Genomic DNA, 24885 nt, shown 5'->3' with positions numbered 1-24885 from the left:
CGCAAATGTTTACTGCAGATCCCGGGACGGAGCCTGAGGCAAAGAAGTTGGGGGCGCTGGTGACTTTGAAAGCCTCTGGTAAGGCGTGTCCTCCCGCTCCTCTGGGCTGCAGGTCTTGCTCGAGCAATGTGGAAATGTCTGCGATGACCTGGCGTGATAGCCTGAGCCTCCTTTGACACTGCTCAGTCATGTTCAGGAACCTTATCCTCTGCCTGTATACCCTGTGTTGGGGGTATCACCTCCGGTGCAGTGCAGCCCTGCGCTGATGCCCTCTGTCCTGTGCAGTATCAGGAGGTTGAGGAGAAGGTTGTTGGTGTTGTTGTTGGTGCTGCTGGTGTGCCTGGTGCTGCTGGTGTTGGGGCTCATCGTGGTCAGATTCTGAGGACCAAGGTGAGACAGTATAAACAGCACCCATACTGATGGAATAGATGGCAGGTCAAGTAGAGATGACAGAAGCAATCTGTCAACGGAGTGATAGGTTCTACCAATGAGGTGAGACTGGATGGCAACTTTGCTGCAAACACTTGCAACCTGTAGAAAGCTAAATCTGTGCTGGGAATGCAGTCAGCAACAGCTTCTGCCTGAGGAAACTGATCAGCTGTGAGGTGGGAGCTTATATCATACATTTCATGCAGTCAGCTAATCAGCTGGATCAATGGTCACTCAACTCCCGCCTCAGGCTGACAGACATAGTTTCTGAACTGCATGAATCCTGCGGGCAGCCAGGGAAATTTGAAAGGTAGGCTGAAAAAGGCGCTTCCGACCACATATCCACACCATCACTAAGACCGCTTATTTCCTCCTCCATAACATCGCCAGACTCCACCCCTGCCTCAGCTCATCTGCTGCTGAAACCCTCATCCATGCCTTTGTTACCTCTAGACTTGATTATTCCAATGCTCTCCTGGCCGGCCTACCATTTTCTACCCTCTGTAAACTTGAAGTCATCCAAAACTCTGCAGCCCATGTCCTAACTCGCACTAATGTCCTGTTCACCCATCTCCCCTGTGCTCACTGACCTACATTGGCTCCCGGTTAAGCAATGCCTCGATTTTAAAATTCTCATCCTTGTTTTCAAATCCCTCCATGGCCTCGCCTCTCCCTATCTCTGTAATCTCCTCCAGCCCTAAAACCCTCCGAGATATCTGTGCTCCTCTAATTCTGGCCTCTTAAGCATCCCTGATTTTAATCGCTCCACCATTGGTGCCTTCAGCTGCCAAGGCCCGAAGCTCTGGAATTCCCTCCCTAAACTTCTCCGCCTCTCTACCTCTCTTTAAGGCTCTCCTTAAAACCTACCTCTTTCTGCCCTAATGTCTCCTACGAGGAGATCCTCCGACCTGCCCGCTTCCCTCCGCACCGGGGAGAGAAAATCCGGGTGCAGCCAGTGTAAGATTGGGGTTGAGGTCACGATTGTTATATAAAGGTACTACCCATGCAATTCAGAGCCTGTCCTGTAGGATACAATATCCCCCCCACCCCGGACTTTAATAGGGGTGGGAGGAGCGCTTGACGTTACTCTGTCTCTGCCTGCAGTAAAGAAACACTCTGGATTCAGACATTTTTTTTCCCTCTTCCCTCAAATGCAGTTCTGTTCTTTCCAACAGATTAACTTGCTCCCTGAAACCTCGGGCACCGACCGGAGACTGAAGCAGGATGAGGGATTGCAGGAAAGCCGGAGGAGCCGGACAGAAAGCAAGACAGTAAGGACCTGCCTTGCTAAAACTGCTTTCCCCCACGCCACAGATTGGAGTAGCTGCCTACATTTCTGCTAAGGTTGGACTCTTAAGGTTCGCTTTGCAAAAAAAAATCCAGCCAGCATTAACTTACGGAATCTGAGTTAATAATATGGTGAATTCAGGAAGGCAACAGCATTGAATTGTGTGTCTGTGTATCTCTGCTCACCCCCTCCCTTAGGCGGGCAGTAGAGGGGGAGAAGAAGGAGGTGGTTTATTTTTTTATCAATTTCAAAGCGTGAAACTGACACGGAGTGTGGCTTAGAGACAGCGCCCGGATCACTCGCTCTCTCTCTCTCTCTCTCTCTCTCACACACACAAAACGCCCCAGCTTTCCAATCCGTAAACAGGCGAGAAGAGGGATCCGCCGGGTGAAGGACAGGAGGAGCTGGACTTGTGTTTCCAACTGGACCCAGCGGCCAGGATGTCATCTCAAGGAAGATTCAAAAAGGACAAAGAGATCACGACAGAATACGAGACCCAAGTCAAAGGTCAGTTCCCAAGTATTCGCTATTAATTTCAGTGGAATGGGATGTGGATTGTTAGCCCGGGAATCGGTTGCCTTTGCCCTCATGGTTAATGGGACATCAGAGTTGCTGGAGACAGTGGGATATCGGTTTGGGGTTTTTTTTAGGGCGGGAGGAGGGTACTGTTTCAGAACTGCATTGCAGTGTGTAGGGAGAGCTGGGGATTGCTGTAAGCGATGGCAAGCCAGCTCAGCCCTGCAATGAATTGTGCTGACGATCAGACAAGCCTTCCTTGTCATGTTGGAGGCGCTTTGATCGATGTTCCCCTCCCTCCCTGTCACCCGTGTGTTCGAGTCATAGAAACATAGCCCTCCAATTCTATGTAGCCCTTCCCGTCTTTTTTTTAAAAGTATTTTTTACTGTCAACCCGGACCTCTTGCTCTTATACATCGACTGCGAGAGAGTCCCCCCTTTTTTAATAACTTAAATCTATATTCGCAGAATTACCCTTGAACTGAATCCATTTAACCAAGGGCTGATGGAGGTGGGGAGGGTGGGAACTGTTAAAAGACCCCCCCCCCCGGGGTTTAACAATTCAGTTTTCAGCCCCCACCTGCCGTTTAAAAGCGCCTTCCCTCCCGGGGCAGTGCACAGGACCGACCGGCTGCGAGGGGTTTCTGTATCTCCAGCCATGTCCACCTCCAGTCCTGAAATCGATCCAACTCTCGGGTCAGTTTCACTCGTTGGTATTGGCTGTTGGTTACTATCGGTGGAGATCCCACATTGTTCAGTTCTAGCGGCCTCTTTGAGACATTCTCCCATCCTCGATGTTCTGTTTCACCGGAGGAGGTGGGTGGGGAGCAAGGAAGAGAAAGCTGTACACTCCCTCCCTCCTCAATAAATACCCCGTGTGGAATCCTACCCCATTCCTGAGTGTGTTTCTGTGCTCACCCACCTCCCCATTGGGCACTGTGCTATTGCGCTTATCTTCACACTCGAAGAATGATGCATTGAAGTAAGGTTGTGGCGTGTTGTACAATCCAGTCCTCCCTCCCCTTTCTAACAGTGGTTCTGTAAGCTGTATTTTAAACCCATTAACTGTGCTATAAACCACCAGCCAGGTCACCACTCCATGAGCTCTGTGGTTTCAAAGTAACTTAAATTGCTTCTGTTTGTGCTCCTTCCCTCTTACCCCCGCCCCCACGTCTTGTGGTTGAGTTTTAAACCCCTGCCTTACTTAACCTAGCAGCTTTTATGTCTCTGTGGTTTGAACTAAAGTGGCTTTTGCTGATGGGGAGGAGGGCGGAGCAGGGTGGGTGGGAGAGAGTGAGAGTTGTAAGGGTCTGCATAGCCTGGTGTTTGTAATTCCACCCAGTACATGACAGAGAGCAGGATCCTGAGAGGAGGATGGTCACTGTCTAAAGCTGCTCTCTCTCACTCTCTGCTTCCAGAATGGATGATTTCATTGGGAATTAATGTTGATGGAGAAGCATAATGACCTTCCCATTTTCACTGGCAGCCACTGGCACCTGGGGCTCCCAGAACTTTCAGGTCCCAGGAGTCCCAGGACGCCGCAAGTGATGGATAGCAGCCAGAGGAGAGGGGGTGGGCTGGTGTCAGACACAACAGAAAGTATCCAGGCACTGTGCTCCGAATGGAGGCAGTAGTTTTCATATATTTCAAAGGCTGTCGTTAGTTTTATGGCCCACATTTTGGCAGGGACTTGACAGGCTGGTTTGTTGTTGGAACCCTGAATCACGAGTGTACAGCTTGCCATGAACAGAGGGACAACCAGTAAACTAAGACAAGAGTATATATAAACTAGGCGAAAATATATTTATAAACTCAGGGATATACCTGTTTATACACTGTATGAATGGAACCGCGTTTATGTGTTCAACCATAAATGTATTTTGATGCTTTGGCAACATAAGATGTACCTTATCATGCCAATAAAGCGATTTGTATTATTGTATTGTATTGTATTGCATGGTTATGGTTACTGGGATATTCCGATTCCACCTTGTGTTTCATCTGCCCAGGTGCACTACTTTTTATTCTTTTCTTCATTCCCCTCCCCTGCGATTTCCTTTCCTTTCCTCCCCTCCCTGGAGGTGCTGAATCTTGATGGGGTTCAGTTCTGTGACTGCACAAAAATCCAGGCTGACACTCCAGTGCAGTACTGAGGGGGTGCTGCACTGTCGGAGGTGCCGTCCTTCAGATGAGATGTTAAACCGAGGCCCTGTCTGCTCCCTCAGGTGGACGTAAAAGATCCCATGGCCACTATTTCGAAGAAGAGCAGGGGAGTTCTCCCCGGTGTTCTGGCCAATATTTATCCCTCAATCATTATCACTAAAAACAAATTATCTGGTCATTATCACATTGCTGTTGTGGGAGCTTGCTGTGCACAAATTGGCTGCTGTATTTCCTACATTACAACAGTGACTCCACTTCAAAAGTACTTCCACTGGCTGTAAAGTGCTTTGAGACATCCTGAGGTCATGAAAGGTGCTATATAAATGCAGTTTTTTTGCTAGACGCCCTCCAAAGCTTCACCCAAGTAGCCATTCTCCATGTGTGCAGCTCAGTTGTAGATGTCAGTTATGGAGGGCACCACAGCTGAGCCTGATCCTGTCCTTACTCAGTGTACAAACACATACACATTTTTCAGCAGGAGTCTCTGGATAGTGATCAGGAGATCTGGCTTATTTTTTCGCCCTAATGCCCCTCCCCCCCCCCCCCCCCCCACCTCCCAAACAAAGCACTGAGGCCAGTTGTAGCCCCCTAATTCCCACCTCAGGGTGAGATCAGTGAACGCATGCAGAGCAGAACAGAATCTGGGCCATCTGAGCTAGTATGGTTCAGTGCAACATCAGCGCAGTATGTCTGCCTTATAGCCACATTTAGTGCCAACAATTCAAATAAGCAGGTTAGTATTGGTGTATTTAATGATTGAGGTGATGTACAGTTACAATGAGCAGGTTAGTATTGGTGTATTTAATGATTGAGGTGTTGTACAGTTACAATGAGCAGGTTAGTATTGGTGTATTTAATGATTGAGGTGTTGTACAGTTACAATGAGCAGGTTAGTATTGGTGTATTTAATGATTGAGGTGTTGTACAGTTACAATGAGCAGGTTAGTATTGGTGTATTTAATGATTGAGGTGTTGTACAGTTACAATGAGCAGGTTAGTATTGGTGTATTTAATGATTGAGGTGCATTAGAAGAGATTTAAAAAATGATATTTAAGATAGAAAGTGGGAGATAATTGATAAACTAATCAGACTTAGAGAGGATAAAACCCCTGGTCTTGATGGATTCCATCCACACATATTAAAAGAAGTTAAGGAAGAGATAGCAGAGGCGCTATTACATATGTATATAAGCATTCATTAGAAAAGAGAGTAGTGCCAGAGGACTGGCGGACAGCTAATGTGTTTCCAATGTATAAAAAAGAAGATAGAACAAGTCCAGGGAACTATAGACCAGTTAGCTCAACGTCAGTGGTAGGAAAGGTAATGGAATCTTTACTCAAAGATGTAACAGAAAAACACCTAGAAACCAAAAATGTAATAGATTAACCAGCACAGATTTCAAAAGGAAATTCAATGCTTGACCAACCTTTATTGCCTTATTGAATTCTTTGAAGACGTAACAGAAAGAGAGAACAAGGGTAATGTAGTAGATGTAATATATTTGGATTTTCAAAAGGCCTTGAACAAGGTACTGCATAGTAGGCTCATGACTAAGGTCAGAGCATGTGGAGTCGGGACAGGTAGCAGAATGGATAGCAAGCTGGCTACAAAACAGAAAACGGAGAGTAGGGGTCAAGTCTCAGACTGGCAAAAGATGGGAAGTGGTGTTCCACAGGGATCGATGCAGGGACCACAGTTGTTCACAATTTGCATTAATGATTTGGACGCCGGAATTGTAAGTACAATTTCAAAATTTGTGGATGACACCAAATTGGGGGGTACAGTTAATACAGAGGAAAACTGCAACAAGAGACATTAATAAACTTGCCGAATGGTGCATTTTGGTAAAAAGAATAAGGAGGCCATATACCTCTTTGAAAATAAGAGTCTAAATGGGGTAGAGGAGCAAAGGGATCTCGGAGTACAAATACAAAAATCACTAAAAGGAGCAATACAGGTTAATAAGGCCAAATAAAAAGTAAACAAAGCACTGGGGTTCATTTCTAGAGGAGTAAAATTGAAAAGCAGAAATTATGTTAAACTTGTATAGAACCTTGGTTAGACCACATTTGGAGTACTGTGCACAGTTCTGGTCTCCATATTACAAAGGATGTAGAGGCACTGGAGAAGGTGCAAAAAAGATATACAAGCATGTTAGAAGAACTAGAGGTTATATCTATCAAGAAAGATTGAGCAGGCTGGGGCTCTTTTCTCTACAAAAGAAAAGACTGAGGGGTGACCTGATTGAGCTCTTTAAGGTGATGAAAGGGTTTGATAGGGTAGACGTAGAGAAGATGCTTCCAAAACTAGGAGCCATCATTATAAGATAGTCACTAATAAATCCAATAGGGAACTCAGGAGAAACCTCTATACTCGGAGTGGTTAGAATGTGGAACTCGCTACCACAGGGAATAGTTGAGGCGAACAGCATAGATGCATTTAAGAGGAAGCTAGATAAACACATGAGGGAGAAAGGAATAGAAGGAGATGCTGATAGAGTTAGATGAAGAAGGATGGGAGGAGGCTAGTGTGGAGCATGGACCAGTTGGGCCAAATGGCCTGTTTCCGTGCTGTACATTCTATGTATACTTACAATGAGCAGGTTGGCATTGGTCTATTTAATGACTGAGACACTGTATGGTGTGACATAGTCTGGTTCACCCTCTATCTAATTAAAAGTTTGTGTTGCTAAAATGTCTTCCTTTACTCTTTAATTATATTGATATGAATTAGGCAAGTGATTTTTCTTAACTGGCTAGTGATAACATTTCTGAAGCCTATGAGCTGAGAATGAGGCTGGGCTGCCTATGAGAAAGCAGGCCAAATTGTTTGATCTGACAAGTAAACACAAAAGGAGAAACTATGGGCTAGATTTTCGTGGAGCCGTCAGGCGGGGTTTCAGGCGTGTGGGGGGGGGGCAGAAATCCCGAATTTGGGGGTCCCGACACCGTCCCGCCCAAAATCCCGCCCCACATAAGTTTCAGGGGCGGCGGGTACCTGCCCCGCACTGGGACCCGCCGAAACCAGGCAGGAAGGGATTAGTGCCAATTAACTGCCTGTTAACAGGTAGTTAACAGGCAGTTTTTAGCCTAATCCCTATTTTGAGGGGTTAGAGCAGGCGGGCCGTTGGGTTGAAGGAGTTGGAGGGGTCGCGATGTCGGTGCTCAGGTGAGTGATGGGTGCATGAGTGTAAAGGTAAGTGTGTTTGGTGTGTCTAAAGTGTGTAAAGAACTTTTATTTACCTGTACTTACCTTAACAGCCTTTTTTCCTGTAGCCGTCGGGAGCGCATCACTCAGCCGGAACTGAAAGCTGAATGGCTGCGATCTGTCAAAAGTGACAGCCTTCAGCTTTGAGTGCCGGTGAGAGTTCTAACTGAGTCTGTGCAGAAGGACTCATGTTAGAACTCAGAGTGTCAGTGTTTCACAGCTTCAAACAGCTGTGAAACACTGATATTTCATCTGACAAAAACTCTTGACAGATGAAATTGCAGTCTGTGACATCACCTGTTGCTGGGTGGCCCTTAATTGGCCTGCTGAGCCCGCAACAAGGTCAATCAAGGGAAAATCGCGCGGATTGGCCGGATGTCGAAGTAGGCGGGTCAAAAACCCGAAAGGGGAAGTCCCGCCTTCTTCCCGACAGGTTCGGGAAAATGTGTTGGGCTGATGCACATCGTGGTTGCATTAACATTTGTTGGTATCGCTGGTGCTTGGTGTTGTCACTGTGTAACGTAATATTTTACCATTGTGTTTTTATTCTGATTTTGATTGGCAGTTCAGTGGCTAAAATCTGCCTGAACCTGGGAATAACTATGATGCCACATCAGTAATTCTTTATCTCAATTGGAGAAATTCACATGGAAACTGCAAAACTGAACGACAGTGATGAGAAGGGACTCAATTAGGCTAAAGAGTCATGTTTTGCTTCATCAAAAGTCAGTTTAATGTGTAATGTACACTGAAAAAGACTTAAGAATCTGAATATTTCACCGTTTCCTAAGATAAACTTAGCGTACTGGTGAAAGTTAAGCCGCTATTCATCTGCTAATTTATCTTGTTTCTTCTACATCATTTTATGTGATACAAAAAATCTGATTTAATATTTATGCCTGAGCTATACAATCTGTTAGCATGGTTTCCTTCTGTTGGTTCGTAGAGACCTGGAGTATTTGGTATCCCATACTATTTCCAGTCCATACATCCACTGTTAAGGATTTATGTTTTGCTGTGATACCTACTATCTTGGATATTGTTCACAAAAGGTTCTTCGAAAGTGCAGCATTACCTGTGGAAGTTAACTGTAGTGAGGATCTTTCATAAAAAGTAGTGGGCATTAGCCCAACTTATACATAGAAATTAAGAAGGACATAACTTGAATTTCTGTAGCACTTTTCACAACCTCAGGGTTTCACAAAGCGCTTTACAGCCATTGAAGTACTTTTGAAGCATAGTCACTGTTGCAATGTAGGAAACGTGGCAGAAAATTTGCACGCAGCAAGCTCCCCAAACAGAAATGTGATAATGACCAGATCATCTGTGTTGGGTGTTGGTTGAGGGATAAATATTGGCCAGGACACCAGGGAGAATTCCCCTGCTCCTCTTCAAAAGAGTGCCATAGAATCTTTTACACCCACCTGACAGGGCAACAGGGGGTTTGAGTTAACGTCACATTTGAACGACAGTACCGCTGACATTCCAGCACTCCCTCAGTACTGCACTGGAGCATCAGCCTAGATTTTATGCTCAAGTCTCTGGAGCGGGACTTAAACCCACAACCTTCTGACTCAGAGGTGAGAGTGCTGCCCACTGAACCACGGCTGACACCATGCCTTAGGTCTTGAACCACATTACACACGGTGACTTACTTTGAAGTGCCGTGACTCTGCATGTGTAGGCAAACCCAGCAGCATTGTTGCACACAGCAAGACCCCACAAACATAAATGAAACGAACAAGTTAATCTGATTGTGATGGTGCTGCCTGAGGGAGGATTGGTGCTCAGGCCATCAGGAGTACCCCCTGCTCTTCTTTGAGTATGGCCACCTGAAGAGGCAGATGGAGGTGTCAGTTTAACATCTTGTCCATGGCACTGAAGGATCATCTTAGATTGTGTGCTCCAATCCACCACCTAATGGTACACACAGCACTAAGGGCCTGGAATTTCCCCAGACCGGTTTCCGCTCCGCCACCATAACTTTGCCAGTAAATATCTGGCGGGGAGGGGGAACAGCTCCAGAGAAATGCGGGGGTGGGGGGGGGTTGCTGTGCAGTATTGTATCTGAGGAAGAGCAAAGGAGGTGGTGGCTGTGGTGTTTATGGGGAGATGGTGTAATGAATCTCTATTTCAACACAAGTGAGGATACAGGGAGGAGGAGAGTGTCAAGTTGTTACCTAGAAGGAACAGGAGAGGACAGTTCAGAGGAGCACTCACCACAATAGTATCAATGATTTTTTTTTGGCTAAGAGCTGACTGACTGGACCCCAGGAGTCTGAATTCTGATGGTGATGACACTGAGATTGCTCACGGCCCAAATGGGTTATCCAATTACTGAATTTCACTACAGATATTTAATGCAGTCTGTAGCTACTGCATAGAGTTTATTGTTTTGAGTCTTCCATATTCTATGAAAAGGAGATCTGCGTTTTCGGCAGATTCAAGTTCTAGGGAATGCTCCTGGATCACAAGTACCGTGTGCAGGGGTCTGTCTTGGGGGGCATTCTGTCAAGGATGTTAAATTAGGGAATGGAATTCTTTCACATTTTTGGTATCCAACAAAGGTGAAATCCAACACTCCCAGGGTAGATACAGAGTAAAGCTTCCCCTACACTGTCCCATCAAACACTCCCAGGGCAGGTACAGCACGGGTTAGATACAGAATAAAGTTCCCTCTACAGTGCCCCATCAAACACTCCCAGGGCAGGTACAGCACGGGTTAGATACAGAATAAAGTTCCCTCTACAGTGTCCCATCAAACACTCCCAGGGCAGGTACAGCATGGATTAGATACAGAGTTAGGCTCTCTCTACACTGTCCCATCAAACACTCCCAGGACAGGTACAGCATGGGTTAGATACAGAGTAAAGCTCCCTCTACACTGTCCCATCAAACACTCCCAGGGCAGGTTCAGCATGGGTTAGATACAGAGTAAAGCTCTCTCTACACTGCTCCATCAAACACTCCCAGGGCAGGGACAGCACGGGTTAGATACAGAATAAAGCTCCCTCTACACTGTCCCATCAAACACTCCCAGGGCAGGTACAGCACGGGTTCGATACAGAATAAAGTTCCCTCTACACTGCCCCATCAAACACTCCCAGGGCAGGGACAGCACGGGTTCGATACAGAGTAAAGCTCCCTCTACACTGTCCCATCAAACACTCCCAGGGCAGGTACAGCACGGGTTAGATACAGAATAAAGCTCCCTCTACACTGTCCCATCAAACACTCCCAGGGCAGGTACAGCACGGGTTCGATACAGAATAAAGTTCCCTCTACGCTGCCCCATCAAACACTCCCAGGGCAGGGACAGCACGGGTTCGATACAGAGTAAAGCTCCCTCTACACTGTCCCATCAAACACTCCCAGGGCAGGTACAGCACGGGTTAGATACAGAATAAAGCTCCCTCTACACTGTCCCATCAAACACTCCCAATGCAAGTACAGCACAGGTTAGATGCTCTCTCTATTATGCTCCAAGATTGTGCTTAAATGACAACTCGAAGACCGCTTCTTACTGTACCAATATGACAGATTATTATTTCCGCACCAGCCATCCTGTGTCCCCCGAAGGAGATGACCAGTCAGTGCCAAATTCATGGCAGAGTCTTGTGCTGTGGTTTCATGGGCACTAAAAGCTGTGTTGAGATTGTCCCAACCTCACTTCATGTAGAGATCTGAAACATTTTGATCTGAGTGGCTTGTTGGCTCTGGCAGGGGTGGGGGCGCAGGAGGGGGTTACTCCTAAAGCAGGCTGAAAATAATTCTGTGCAAGTTCAACAAAAGCAAAGTAAAATTCTGACAATGGATTTTCAATCCCTCTGGACTCTAGTTCACCAAGCCTAAAGAACATCTGGAAAAAGGATTTCCTCAGATTTTTGATGCTGGAAATGATAAGTTTTGGAAATAATACAGGGCTGCACAACGCTTCTTAAAGGGACATCGACAGCTGGGTAATCCTGCTCCCCACCCCAGACTGTCTGGAAACCTCCACCAAGATGCCGGTTATGCCATGAAAGAATGTTGTGACTCTGGTACGAGATGTTATTGTAGTCTACTCATAGAATTGCATACCATCTACAGCACAGAAACAGGCCATTCGGCCCAACTGGTCCATGCTGGTGTTTATGCTCCACACCAGCCTCCTCCCACCCTACTTCATCTAATCCTGTCACCATATCCTTCTATTCCTTTCTCCCTTGTGTGTTTACCTAGCTTTCCCTTAAATACATCTGTGCTATTTGCCTCAACCACTCCTTGTGGTAGCAAGTTCCACATTCTCACCACTCTGAGTAAAGTGATTTCTCCTGCATTCCTTATTGGATTTATTAGTGACTTATATTTATGACCCCCATTTTTGGACTCTCCACAAGTGAAAATATCTTCTCTAAGTCTACCCTATTGAGTACCTACATAATTTTAAAGACCTTTAGGTCACCCGTCAACCTTCTCTTTCTGTAAAGAGCTGGAGCCTCTTCAGTCTTTCCTGATAGTTATTCAGGATAGCTAGTTGTTCCCCTTCTCTCAAACTCTTGACGGATCACCCTTCCTCCCCAGTCATTTAATACTCTGGGTCTTGAGCACAGACCATGAAGAGCATCACGGTGCCCAATGCAGTCTGTGTGCTTGGACACGCCCGTCACCCCTCTCTGCACAGGAGCTCAGCTGGTTTGTGGCCTATCGCATTTTCCCAGCACAAAAAATCGTGTTTGCACTGTTGCATGCTTGCCTGAGAGCCGCTTGAAAATAGGGCGGCGTTCCGCGTGGGTGACGGTGCATGTCAGCAAACTATCCCTCTGGGGTGGGGGGGGCGTGCATCGCAGCAGAGTGTGTGTGTGATGGTAGATTGATTGTGTGACAGAACGAGAGTAAGGGTAGATCAGAGCAAAGGGGCACACGTGAGAGGGTGTGTTACAGTGTCAGTGAATGAATAAGTGTGAGTGAACGTGAGAGTGTGTGTTTTCAGTGAATAAGCGCGGGAGAATGAGTCCGAGTCCGTGATAAGAGTCGTAATCCAGGGCACATGCAACAGCCTGCAGCAGGCTCTGAGCAACGCACTCGCTTTCTCAGCTCCCTCACTCGCCCTCCCGCAGTCACGGCTGAGGTGGGAGAAAGAGATGAAATTCCGTTCTTACGAACTGTGAGTACTAATCAACCACTCAGATATTATACAAGATCCCGCAGCAGCTAAAGCATAAACAGCTAGTTTGAGTTGTCATATGGCTCATATACTGAAATAACATCGATGTTTCAAGACCTTTATAAATCGTTCAATGTCATTTACTGTTGTGTTATCAATCACTTATCATTTTGTCAACTATTATGTTGCCTATTGCAAATTAAGCCTTTTTACAATCATCGGAGTGCAGATTTGACACTAGAATAAGTAGGTTTTATTTACTATCATTGTCTAGTAAAATATAGGGGACAGTGAAGAGGAAGCTTTACTCTGTATCTAACCCGTGCTGTACCTGCTCTGGGAGTGTTTGATGGGACAGTGCAGAGGGAGCTTTACTCTGTATCTAACCCATGCTGTACCTGCCCTGGGAGTGTTTGATGTTGACACTGGGTGCCTGAAATGGTAACTTCCCTCACCTTGACGAGCACAAAATTCACGTGTAAAGAAAAGATTTGCAGTCAGCCCTCGGAGAAGTGAAGTGCTGAGTGTTGACGTTTCCCATCATGTGGCAGTATGGAAATGAACAGACAGTTGGTCGGGGTCGGCAACAGCATTTCAAATTCAAATTCAAATCGCTTTATTGGCATGATAAGGTACATCTTATGTTGCCAAAGCATCAAAATACATTTATAGTTGAACACATAAACGCAGTTCTATTCATAGTGTATAAACAGGTATATCCCTGAGTGTATAAATATACATTCGCATTGTTTATATATACTCTTTTCTTAATTTACTGGTTGTCCCTCTGTTCATGGCAAGCTGTAACATAGTGTGCCGCCAGTGTTACACAACTTCTCTCCTCCCCCAGTAGGAATGGGAGTTTTTGGTTGTCATTCAGATTTCTGAATTCAGGGCATATTTGTGAGAATTTTTGGTAGAAATTCTCCCTGATGCCCTGCTATTTTCCACAGGCTGTGAGGAAGTGCATCTCTGTCTCCACTACTCCCTGACTGCAGTGAGAGCATATCCTGTCTTCTCTTGGCAGCCTGGTCTGCCTGTGTCTGCCTTTTTCGATCGCTAGGCTATGTTCGCTAAGTCTGTACCTTGTCAAGGTTCTTCTCAGTTTGTTATCCTTTACCATGGTCAGGTAATCAGCTATGTTGTATTGCCTGTTTAGGGCCAAGTAGCAATTGAGTTTGCTTTGGGTTTTTGTTGTTTCTGCCCAATATGTCAGATATTTTTCCTTTTGCTTAGCGACGATTGTGTTGGGTCGAATTCTTTGTGTTACCCTGTCACTGTCATGGGGCTGGTTATTGTTAGTATTGTTAGTAGTTACTTCACTGAGTCCCAGGACTAGTTGACTGAGGGTATTCTTCTTTATGGTCAGCTCTTGGCATTTCAGGGCGTCGTAGTGATAGCATTGGGGGTTGCTCATTTGTAGGTGATTCCAAAATTTGGTGGCTCTTTTTTGGATAGTGATTATTAATGGATATTGGCCTAGTTCCGCCCTGCATGCATTGTTTACTGTTTTCCTTTGAGTCCGGAGGATACTTTTACAGAATTCTGCATGTAGGATCTCAATTGGGTGTTTGTCCCATTTTCCAACACCCCGCCATCCCCCACCCACCCCAACCCCCAGGTCCACAGAACCACCTAAAAGCAAACAAAAATCCTCCCGGAGCTACATTTAATATTCATATCGACCAAATGGAAAGAATTAGTGGGATTTCTGTGAACAAACTGTGGCGTGTCTCTTTAACAAAAAGCGATAAGATCAGGGAATGCCATAAGGCTCTAAATTGACACGTATACCTAACTCTGTTCAGCTGTCTCTCTGGTTGATTTTATAGCACTCAACTACTGGGGACTTTGTATCTGAAGCCCACACCCCTCCCCCACTCAATTCAATTCAATTAAATTTTTCAATTCAAATCGCTTTATTGGCATGACAAGTTACATCTTATGTTGCCAAAGCATCGGAAAACATTCATGTTTGTTCGCAAAAATACAGATCTATCCATACAGTGTATAAACAGATATATCCCTGAGTGTATAAATATACTTTCATATAATTTATATATACTCTTTTTTCTTATATTTAGTGGTTGTCCCTCTGTTTATGGCAAGCTGTAACATAGTGTGCCACTAGTGTTACGCAATTTCTCTCTTCCCCTCGTAGGTATGGGAGTTTTTGGTCGTCATTCAAATTTCTGAATTCTGGGCATATTTTTGTGAATTTTGGGTAGAAATTCTCCCTTATGCCCTGATATTTTCTACAAGCTGTGAGGAAGTGCATCTCTGTCTCCACCACTCCCTGACTGCAGTGAGAGCATATCCTGTCCTCTCTTGGTAGCCGGGTCTGTCTGTGTCTACCTTTTTCGATCGCCAGGTTATGTTCACTAAGTCTGTACATTGTCAAAGTTTTTCTCAGTTTGCTATCCTTTACCATGGTCAGGTAATCAGCCATGTTGTATTGTCTGTTTAGGGCCAAGTAGCAATTGAGTTTGCTTTGGGTTTTTGTTGTTTCTGCCCAATATGACAGATATTTTTCCTTTTGCTTAGCGACGATTGTGTTGGGTCGAATTCTTTGTGTTACGCTGTCACTGTCCTGGGGCTGGTTATTGTTAGTAGTGTTAGTAGTTACTTCACTGAGCCCCAGGACTAGTTGACTGAGGGTATTCTTCTTTATGGTCCTCTCTTGGCATTTCAGGGCTTCGTAATGATAGCATTGGGGGTTGCTCATTTCTAGGTGTTTCCAAAATTTGGTGGCTCTTTTTTGGATAGTGATTATTAATGGATATTGGCCTAGTTCTGCCCTGCATGCATTGTTTATGGTTTTCCTTTGAGTCCGGAGGATACTTTTACAGAATTCTGCATGTAGGATCTCAATTGGGTGTTTGTCCCATTTTGCAAATTCTTGTTGTGTTAGCGGTCCCCACACCTCACTGCCATAGAGTGCAATTGGTTCAATTACTGATTTGAAAATTTTGAGCCAAATGCTAATTGGGATTTCTATTTGGATTGATTTTTTAATGGCATAGAAAGCCCTTCTTGCTTTCTCTTTCAGTTCACTCACAGCCAGTTTGAAATTTCCCGTAGAACTGATTTTTAAGCCCAAGTATGTGGAGTTAGTGGTTTGTTCAATTTTGGTTGTTCCTGGTGTGAAATTTATTTTGGGTCCATGATGTCTGGATCTTTGCTGGAACACACGGACTTTGGTTTTTTGGGGATTTATTGTCAGGGCCCAAGTTTGGCAGTACGACTCCAGCAGATCCAGGTTCTGCTGTAGACCCTCCTTAGTTGGTGACAGCAGAACCAGGTCGTCTGCATAGAGGAGGAATTTAACCTTGGATTCATATAGGGTGAGGCCGGGTGCTGTAGATTGTTCAAGTAGTTTTGCCAATTCATTTATGTAAATATTAAAGAGTGTCGGTGAGATTGGCGAGCCCTGTGTCACCCCCCGCCCCGTGGGAAGTATTTTGTTTGTTTGTCTCCAATTTTAACTGCACATTTGTTGTTTGTATACATTGATTTAATTACATCATATGTTTTTCCCCCTACACCACTTTCGATAAGTTTCAGGAATAAACCGTCATGCCAGATGGAGTCGAAAGCCTTCTGGAAATCTATAAAGCATGCGTAGATTTTGCTTTTGTTTTGATGAACGTGTTTGTCAATTAGGGTCTGTAGGGTGAAGATATGATCTGATGTTCTATAGTTTGGCAGGAATCCAATTTGGCTTTTACTCAAGACGTGCTCCTCAAGGAAGTTTATAAGTCTTTTGTTTATGATGCTACAGAATACCTTCCCCAGGTTACTGTTTACACAGATGCCTCGATAGTTATTTGGGTCGACTTTGTCCCCACTTTTGTATATGGGCGTTATGAGTCCTTTGTTCCAGATATCAGGGAAGTAACCGACACTCAGAACCAAGTTGAAGAGTTTTAGGATAGCCAGTTTCATTTTATTGTCTGTGTGTTTAATCATCTCGCTTAGTATGCCGTCTGCCCCGCAAGCTTTTCCTGGTCGCAGGTCCTTGAGTTTTTCAAAAAGTTCTTTTTCTGTTATTATGGAGTCTAGCGGGTTTTGGTTATCTTTTATGGCCATTGCGAGCTTTTCCAGTTTTTTGCATATTTGGTGTTGCTCTGGCCTTAGTGTGTTTTTCTGGTATAATTTTTCAAAGTGGTTTTCCCATGTGTCTCCATTTTGAATGGCCAATTCGTCATGTTGTTTTTGTGTAATGTATTCCAGTTGTCCCAGAAACAATTGGAATCAATGGATTCCTCAATGGAGCTGAGTGTATTCTTAATATATTGCTCTTTTTTGGTTCTGAGTGTGTTTCTGTATTGTGTTAGTGTCTGACAATAAGTAAGGTGTAATTCCTCGTTTTCTGGCTGTCTGTGTTTTTGGTTTGATATTTTTCTAAGTTTTTTCCTCATGTTATGGCAATCTGGGTCAAACCATTTTTCATAGTTTTTTGTTTTGGGTTTGTTCTTGCGAGCTTTCAAGTTTGACCTTGTTGCCAAATTATCAAAAATATTTTTTAGTTTATTCACTGCCTGGTTTACGCCTTCTTTATTGTGAGTGTATATGTTATCCAGAAAGGTGTCCAAGAGAGCTTGAGTTGATTCATTGCTAATTGCTTTCTGGTATTTTTCCGTGTCGTTTTTGGCCCATCTGTACGATTTTTTGGTGTTGTACAGTTTACTGGGTTGTGTTTCTCCACTCTCCCTGTTTGACCTGATGACTGTCACAAACTGGTGAAGTTTATTGGACCGTTGCTTTCAGCATGGGTTCCTTCAGTCGGCTCCAGGCAGGCTGCTCTGTTTGTTGACTGGGTGGTACAATGCGTCGAATTATCTCTGAAATGCCAGGCGACCCTGAGGCTTTCCTGCTTTTTATGTGCAAAAATATATTAAAAGAATTCTACCTCCTCCTCTCCTCCCCATCTCCCAGTCCCCACTCGTCCCCGCTGCTCTGGAGTTGCCAACTCTGGTTGGATGTATTCCTGGAGCTTTCATCACATGACCTCCTGCCCTGCCCCCACACTTCTGCCATTGGCTGACCAGCACGCCCATCATAGCGGTGCCCCGCCTTCCCACACCAATCGGAAAGCGAATAGACTCTTCATTACCCGAATAGATGATTCTTGACTGTCAATCAAACAGCCTTTTTTTTCCCATGTCTGATATTTTTAAGCAATAATAAACAAAAGTGTTCAATTAAAAAAAAATACAATGGGGGAGAAATTGGGTGAGTAGCGCCACCTGTTAGCGCCTAAAGAAGCAGTCAGTGGCTGTAGCGCCACTGGCTGTGCCTTCCGCGAAATTTAGTAGGGGCGCTAATGGTGGCGTTAGGCATTTGCGCTGCACCGCCACCGATGACGTCATTGGTGTGCGCAGCGCCCCATTCGCGCCCCGTTCGCGATATTTGGTAGCGATCGCCGCATTTGCGCCGCTCGCTACCCGCGCCCGGTTCACGGGGCCTTACTGTGCCGGCAGCGGCGCAAGTTAAGGTGGAGGTGCCGGGCGGCCGCCTGCCAGCACCTCCGTCCCCGACCTCCTAACCATCCCCCGTGGCATTGCCGGCTGTTTCCCGAGAGCCCAGCACTTCTCCTTGGTGCCAGGCTCCTTTGCCAGCACTCGCGATCGGGGCTCGCGCTGTTGCAGGCACCTCCCCCTTAACAGTGGGAGGAAGGCCTGCAGTACCGCAGCGTGCCGTGCCGCAGCGTGTGGCGCTGCAGCACGTTGCGCTGCGATATTGAGTTTCAGCGCCCTAAGAGGGACGCGGAGCGCCTCGAGCCTCGCCCCGTGTCCCTCGAGGAGCAATGAAACTGAATATCTGACAATCGCTAAACCCTCGAACGCTGCGCTAAATCCTGCGCTCAGGCGACTTTTGCGCCACTTTGGCGCCCCAACCCAATTTATATGTTTTAATGCCCCAATTACTTTTCTCCCGGGTTTGCTCCCAGCAGTGTTCTGGGGATTAATCTTCAATTCCTGGAGTCTCCAGGGCAAGTTTAACCCTACCCTGCTCCCAAACTGGTGCTCTTACACTGGAGCTGGTATAATTCCCAGCATGGGAGTGTGGAACCTGTGAGCTGCCCCATGCACAGAGGCTATCCCACAATGTAAAATTAACCAGCTGTTTGTGGGAGCTTGCTGTGCGCAAATTGGCTGCCGCGTATCCCACATTACAACAGTGACTACACTCCAAAAAGTACTTCATTGGCTGTAAAGCGCTTTGAGACGTCCGGTGGTCATGAAAGGCACTATATAAATGCAAGTCTTTTTTCTTTCAGTGCCTAAAGAATAACAGGGATCAGCCAGTTCATTCACATTAACAAACTGCCAAGCATTCTGGGAAATAAAAATGTCTGCTTGAAGCTATTTTCTTCCCTCCAGCCCGGTTTCCTCTCTTGACTGTTGCCGGACTATGGTTGCACATGTGTTGGCTGCTCTCCAATACATCAGCCAAATAAACAGTGCATCGGATGTGAACTTAGACAGTAAGTGTTGAGGGCTAACCCACCACTGATGAACTGGAACTTGAATTCAGACAACATCCACATCAGTTACCAACAGGAACCATGGCTGATTTGTTTATTCCTTTTTTTTGTTGTAACCTTCTTGCCCAAAGGCTCTGAGACCAAAATCCTTTCAGTTTGGCTTCTGCCCAACCCACAGCACCAAGAATTCCCTGGTTGGAGTCACCAATGACGTCCTTTGTGATGGTGACTATGGCATCTTATCCCACTCCATCCGCCTCACCGCCAGGGCTGCATGGTGTTCGGAGTTCGATCCAGCTCATCTGTATTGTCCCTGTTGGTGTCCTGTTTGACTGAGTTGTGTTTCAAACCCACACAAACTCTCTCAACAAACTGTCTATTTCTACCTTCAGGACATTGCTTGCCTTGATCCTTACCTCACCCCAACTACCGCTGATACCCCCATCCTTGCCTTTGCCACTTCTGGGTTTAACTTCTGTACTGCTCGCCTGAATGGGTTTCCATTTTCCACCTGACATAAGCTCCAACCCATTCTAAATGCTACCACCCACATCCCATCCTGTGCTATGTCCTACTCACCTATCAGCCCTACCCTCAACGACTTGCAATGGTTGCCCCATCCCCCAGGGCGTTGACCTCACATTCTTTAACCGTGCTTACTGATCCCTCTCTCCACCATATTGCTGCAACCTCCATCCAACCCTGCAACCCAACTTGCTCTTCCAACTCTGGTCCATCCGTTCTCTCCACTCCACCAGTTGAGGCAGATCCTGAAGTCACCATGTCGCTAATCTCAAGAATTCCCTCCCTAGGCAGACAATGGAAGCAGTTAGTGTTGATTCATTCACATGCAAATCAGAAAATAACATTTAGGGATAAAGCATATGACTAATTTGAGGAACATAGGACCAGGAGGAGGCCATTCAGCTCCTCGAGCCTGCTCTGCCATTCAACTAGATCACAGCTGACCTGTACCTCAATTCCATTTAGCTCCACATTCCATGACACCCTTACCTAATAAAAATCTATCTTTCGCATAAGACATGACATGTGGTAAGCGTAGTCTGCTTGGGAGGAACAGATGACTTTTGGACCTATGGTTCTCAAAGCTCTCCACCACTGGGTGTTTCTTCATATCATTCTAGGTTTGTTGTAGATTAATTGATAGAGATTGATAACTATGATTAGTCAACAATTCCAGTATCGTTGTATCATGCGCCTACCAGGATGGTAGAAGGTGAACTAGATGGGCCCTGGTCTTTTCTCGTCTAACAATTCCTATGTTCCTAAACCCTTCCCCCTTTCTACATCTCTCCCCAACTTCAAAACCTATCTTTTGCACCACACTTTCGGTCACGTCCCCAAGTCTTAATTCCTGGCCAGTATCGTTTTCTCTTTCTTTTCTTTAGTGAAGTGCCTTGGGATTTTTTTTCTTGTTGAGTCAGAGGTGCTATACAAGTCCCAGGTGCTGCTGGTAGCTGCCACTTTGCTTGGACTTTAAAGTGTAGGAGGAAGAGGAGATTGAGGAATGCTCCACAGTTTTGAGGTCCTGAAAGAGAATGAGTTAGAGACGGAGACAATACGATGAGTCTTGGTTTCAACACCGTGAGGATGCAGGGAGTAGGGAGGAAATGTAGGTAGGATAAGAACATAAGAAATAGGAGCAGGAGTAGGCCAATTGGCCCCTCGAGCCTGCTCCGCCATTCAATAAGATCATGGCTGATCTGATCCTAACCTGAAATCTACTTCCACTCTCGATCCCACCCAAACCCGTGTGATCTCCCGGGAGAGGCGAAAAACCAGATAAAAACCCAATGGATGGTGTGTTTAGAGCTCATGAGGAGCCAGACAGGACAGTTAAGAGTAGCACTAACCACAGAGGTATCGATTGAAATAGACGAAGAAGAAAGTACTGCACTGGCATTCCCACTGTCTGCACCAACCATCTTTCATCCTTGTGGTCTCTCTCTGAGTGGGACTGATGATTAAATGCTCATTCGTTTTTGAATTGGAGGCAGTGGTAATCTATGAGCAGGGATTGGTGCCAGGAATTTCCGATGGGGTTCTCTGGTGGGAGATCGGTGGAATCTCACTTTCGGCGGCCCCCCGGAGAAACGGTGTAAATGGCTAGAAATCACACAAGGGCATGGAGAGAATCCCAGCAGAATTTCAAGGGCCAGTCTCTCTAAAGAAGTTTCTGTTATCAGAACTGATTTTGCTCGGAATCATTTTGTCAGCATAAATCAGAGATATGATGACCTGCACCGTGGCAACTCAAAGTTGCACTTGACGCTCCTGTAATATAAATGAAGCAGCACCTTGGGAAAAGTATATTCATTCCCCTTCCCCCCCCCCCCCCCCACCCGACACTGTCAGAGTTACAGAGCTTGGCAGAGGGGGAGGTGAAACATAAAGAGTACCCATTGGTAACCCTGGGAACCACTATTCCTCAGCCCAGGATGGCTGGATGTTGCTTGAGATCTGGAACAATCGGCAGTCAGAAGTATCAGTTGCCTTGTACTGCTGCTAATGCTCTGATCCTAATATCGGCTCCCCAACTCTGGTTGGACGTGTTCCTGGATGTTTCACCACATGACCTCCCACCTCCAAACGACCCGCCCAATTAAACAGTCTTTTAAAAAAATTCTTCTCCAATATTTTTAGAACAAATAAACAAATGAAAAATATTCTCACTTTTTTAATGCCCCTGTCAATTCTCTCCCGGCAGCAGTGTCCTGGAGATTAATCTTTAATTCCTGGAGACAAAGGGAAATCTGGGAGGATTGGCAACCTTACCCTCGAATCGAAGAATGTTCCAGCACAGAATCCGGCCATCCTGCTTATCAAGGCTGTGCCAGTGTTTTTCTCCACATGAGCCGCCTTGTCTAATCCCACTCTCCTGCTCACTGCCAAGGCCTTTTAATATTCTTCTTTGTCGGGCAGCTATCAAATCCCCTTTTTAAAAGATTTTACGGACTTCTGCTTTAATGACGGTTTGTGGAGGAGAAGTCCACTTTCTGACCATTCTGTGTAAAGAATTGTTTTGCTAGCATCAGTTTTAATTCTTTTTGTGACTATCTTGAACTTACCCTCTCCTTACCGTCTCCTGTTCACTCTTCATCGCTGTGCTCGCTGACCTACATTGGCTCCCGTTCTGACAACGCCTCGATTTTTAAAATTCTCATCCTTGTTTTCAAATCCCTGCATGCTTTCACCCCTCCCTATCTCTGTAACTTCCTTTCTTCAGCCCTACAACTTCCCGAAATTTCTGTGCTCCTCCAGTTCCGGCGTCTTGTGCACCCCCGATTTTCATCACTCCACCACTGGTGGCCGTGCCTTCAGCTGCCTAGGCTCTAAATTCTATAATTCCCTCCCTAAACCTCCCCACCTCTCTCCTCCTTTAAGACACTCATTAAAACCTACCTCTTTTGACCAAACTTTTGGTCACCTTGTAGGAACGGAGGTTCCTATCAAAAAGACTGAGTTCGACTCAGGTAATTAAATTAATGAACTTTAATGAAATCAAATGAGTTTAAACTGGAAACTGCTAGGACACATCAATAACAGGTCTACTCTTCTTGAGGGCTCCACGAGGACTGATCCCCTGATCAGGAGAGTGACGTCATGACGTTCTTCCCGCCATTGGGGCATCACGTGACTAATGGCATGACGTCATCACGTGCTGTAAAGGTAACTAGGCATTGTACAGTCAAACAGTGTAATTAAAGGTACAGGCACAGACAGTAACTACATTGCTGTTAAAGGAATTATGTACAACCGCTCTGAGTCCTTTGGTGGCTCCGCCACATGCGCCCCCCCAGAATTGTCTTTAACAGAAAAGGTGAGGCGAGGAGGAGGCCTGATGAGCCTGTCCGATCGACTTCGATACCCTGGTAGAGGAAGTTGACGACCGGTGGACGCATTGGCAGTCGGTGGCGGCTGAGCAGGCGCGGCGAGCGCAGTCGGGTTGTCAGGCGGCTTTGGTTGATCAGGTGCGGCGGCAACGGGCGGTCGGCCACGTTTGGGTGGTTGAGCGACTACGACAGGGTGGTCCAGGTGAGCCGGCTTCAAGCGGTCCACCGTGATGTGATCCGGTTTCCCTCCGACGTCGACCAAAAAGTATTTGTCACCCGGTTCGATGACGCAGAAAGGACCAGTGTAAGGAGGCTTGAGCGGACCCTGGTGCGCGTCGTGTTGGATGAAGACATACTCCACATTCTTCAGTCCCGGTGGCACGTAGGAGGTCTGCAACCCATGATTGGACGTAGGTATCGGAGCAAAGCATCTGGCCGCTTCTTGGTGGCGAACGAGTTGCCGGGAGGCGGACCATGGCTCTGTGGGAGAAGGGAGGAAATCTCCTGGTACACGGAGCGGCTGGCCATAGACGAGTTCAGTCGAAGACGATTGTAGATCATCTTTGGGTGCCATACAGAGACCCAACAGGACCCATGAGAGTCTGTCCACCCATCCTGCGCCTTGAAGACTGGCCCGAAGAGAGGGTTTAAGCGACCTGTGGAATCGCTCGCAAAGGCCGTTTGCCTGCGGATGATAGGCGGTGGTGCGATGAAGTTTGGTACCGAGCCCCTGAGCCACAGCGTTCCAAAGATCCGAGGAAAATTGTGGCCCGCGGTCAGAGGAGATGTCCGCCGGTACCCCGAAACGGGCGACCCAACAGGAGATGAAAACTCTAGCGACGTCTGCCGACGTGGTGGAAACCAAAGAAATTGCCTCTGGCCACCTAGTGGTGCGGTCCACTATGGTAAGGAGATGAGTATAACCCTGAGAAGGCGGAAGCGGCCCCACGAGGTCCACATACACGTGGTCGAAACGACGCTCCGGAATAGTGAACGCAGCCACTGGAGCCTTGACATAACGCTGGACTTTGGCCTTCTGGCATACGGCGCAGGTATTAGCCCAGTCACAGACATCGATGTGCATACCTTTCCAGACGAACTTGGCTGACATAAGCCATTGCAAAACCTTCATCCCTGGGTGCGACAACCCGTGTATGGCATCAAAAACCCTCCGGCGCCATGCGACTGGCACTATGGGACGAGGAACTCCCATGGAAATGTCGCAAAGGAGCGTGGCACCTGCGGCCTGGAAGATGACGTCGGTCGCTTGGAAGCTAGAGGGAGCGGTTCGATATGATTGGACCTCCGAATCCGAAACCTGATCTGCCGCCATGAGGGCGTAGTCTATTCCCAGGTGTACCGCGTGGACCGTCGCACGGGAGAGGCAATCTGCCACCAGGTTGTCCTTACCAGACACATGTTGAATGTCCGTGGTAAATTCGGAAATGAACGTCAAGTGACGTTGTTGATGAGCGGACCACGGTTCAGTGGTCTTGGCCATGGCAAACATAAGGGGTTTGTTGTTGACAAAAGCCGTGAAGGGGCGCCCCTCCAATAAAAACCGGAAATGGCGAATGGCGAGGAAAAGGGCCAGTAGTTCCCTATCGAAGGTGCTGTACTTTTTTTCATTTGTTCGCAATTGACGGCTGAAAAACGCCAGCGGTTGACACGTGCCGTTGACCCACTGTTCTTGCACTGCACCGATGGCATAGTCTGACGTGTTGGTGGTAAGGGCGATAGTAGCACCTGGAAGTGGGTGCGCCAGCATGGTTGTGTTGGCCAAAGTGTTCT

At 46.5% G+C, this 24885-nt stretch overlaps 1 protein-coding gene across 2 annotated transcripts in view; it reads left to right on the top strand.

Annotated features, from left to right (window-relative positions):
- Positions 1 to 1519: 1519 nt before the first annotated feature.
- The window catches only part of srgap3 (SLIT-ROBO Rho GTPase activating protein 3), a 438498-nt gene continuing 415132 nt past the window's right edge, over positions 1520 to 24885 (top strand). For both annotated transcript variants that reach the window (XM_086001322.1, XM_086001321.1), the window contains exon 1: positions 1520 to 2224. In XM_086001322.1, the coding sequence (XP_085857448.1) occupies positions 2158 to 2224 (67 nt within the window). In that variant the 5' untranslated portion in view covers positions 1520 to 2157. The remainder of the gene's footprint in view (positions 2225 to 24885) is intronic.

Source organism: Somniosus microcephalus, chromosome 11 (assembly GCF_052327205.1).
Source record: "Somniosus microcephalus isolate GS21.2 chromosome 11, FLI_Smic_1.0, whole genome shotgun sequence".
NCBI lineage: Eukaryota > Metazoa > Chordata > Chondrichthyes > Squaliformes > Somniosidae > Somniosus > Somniosus microcephalus.
This window is presented reverse-complemented; position numbering and strand designations above follow the sequence as displayed.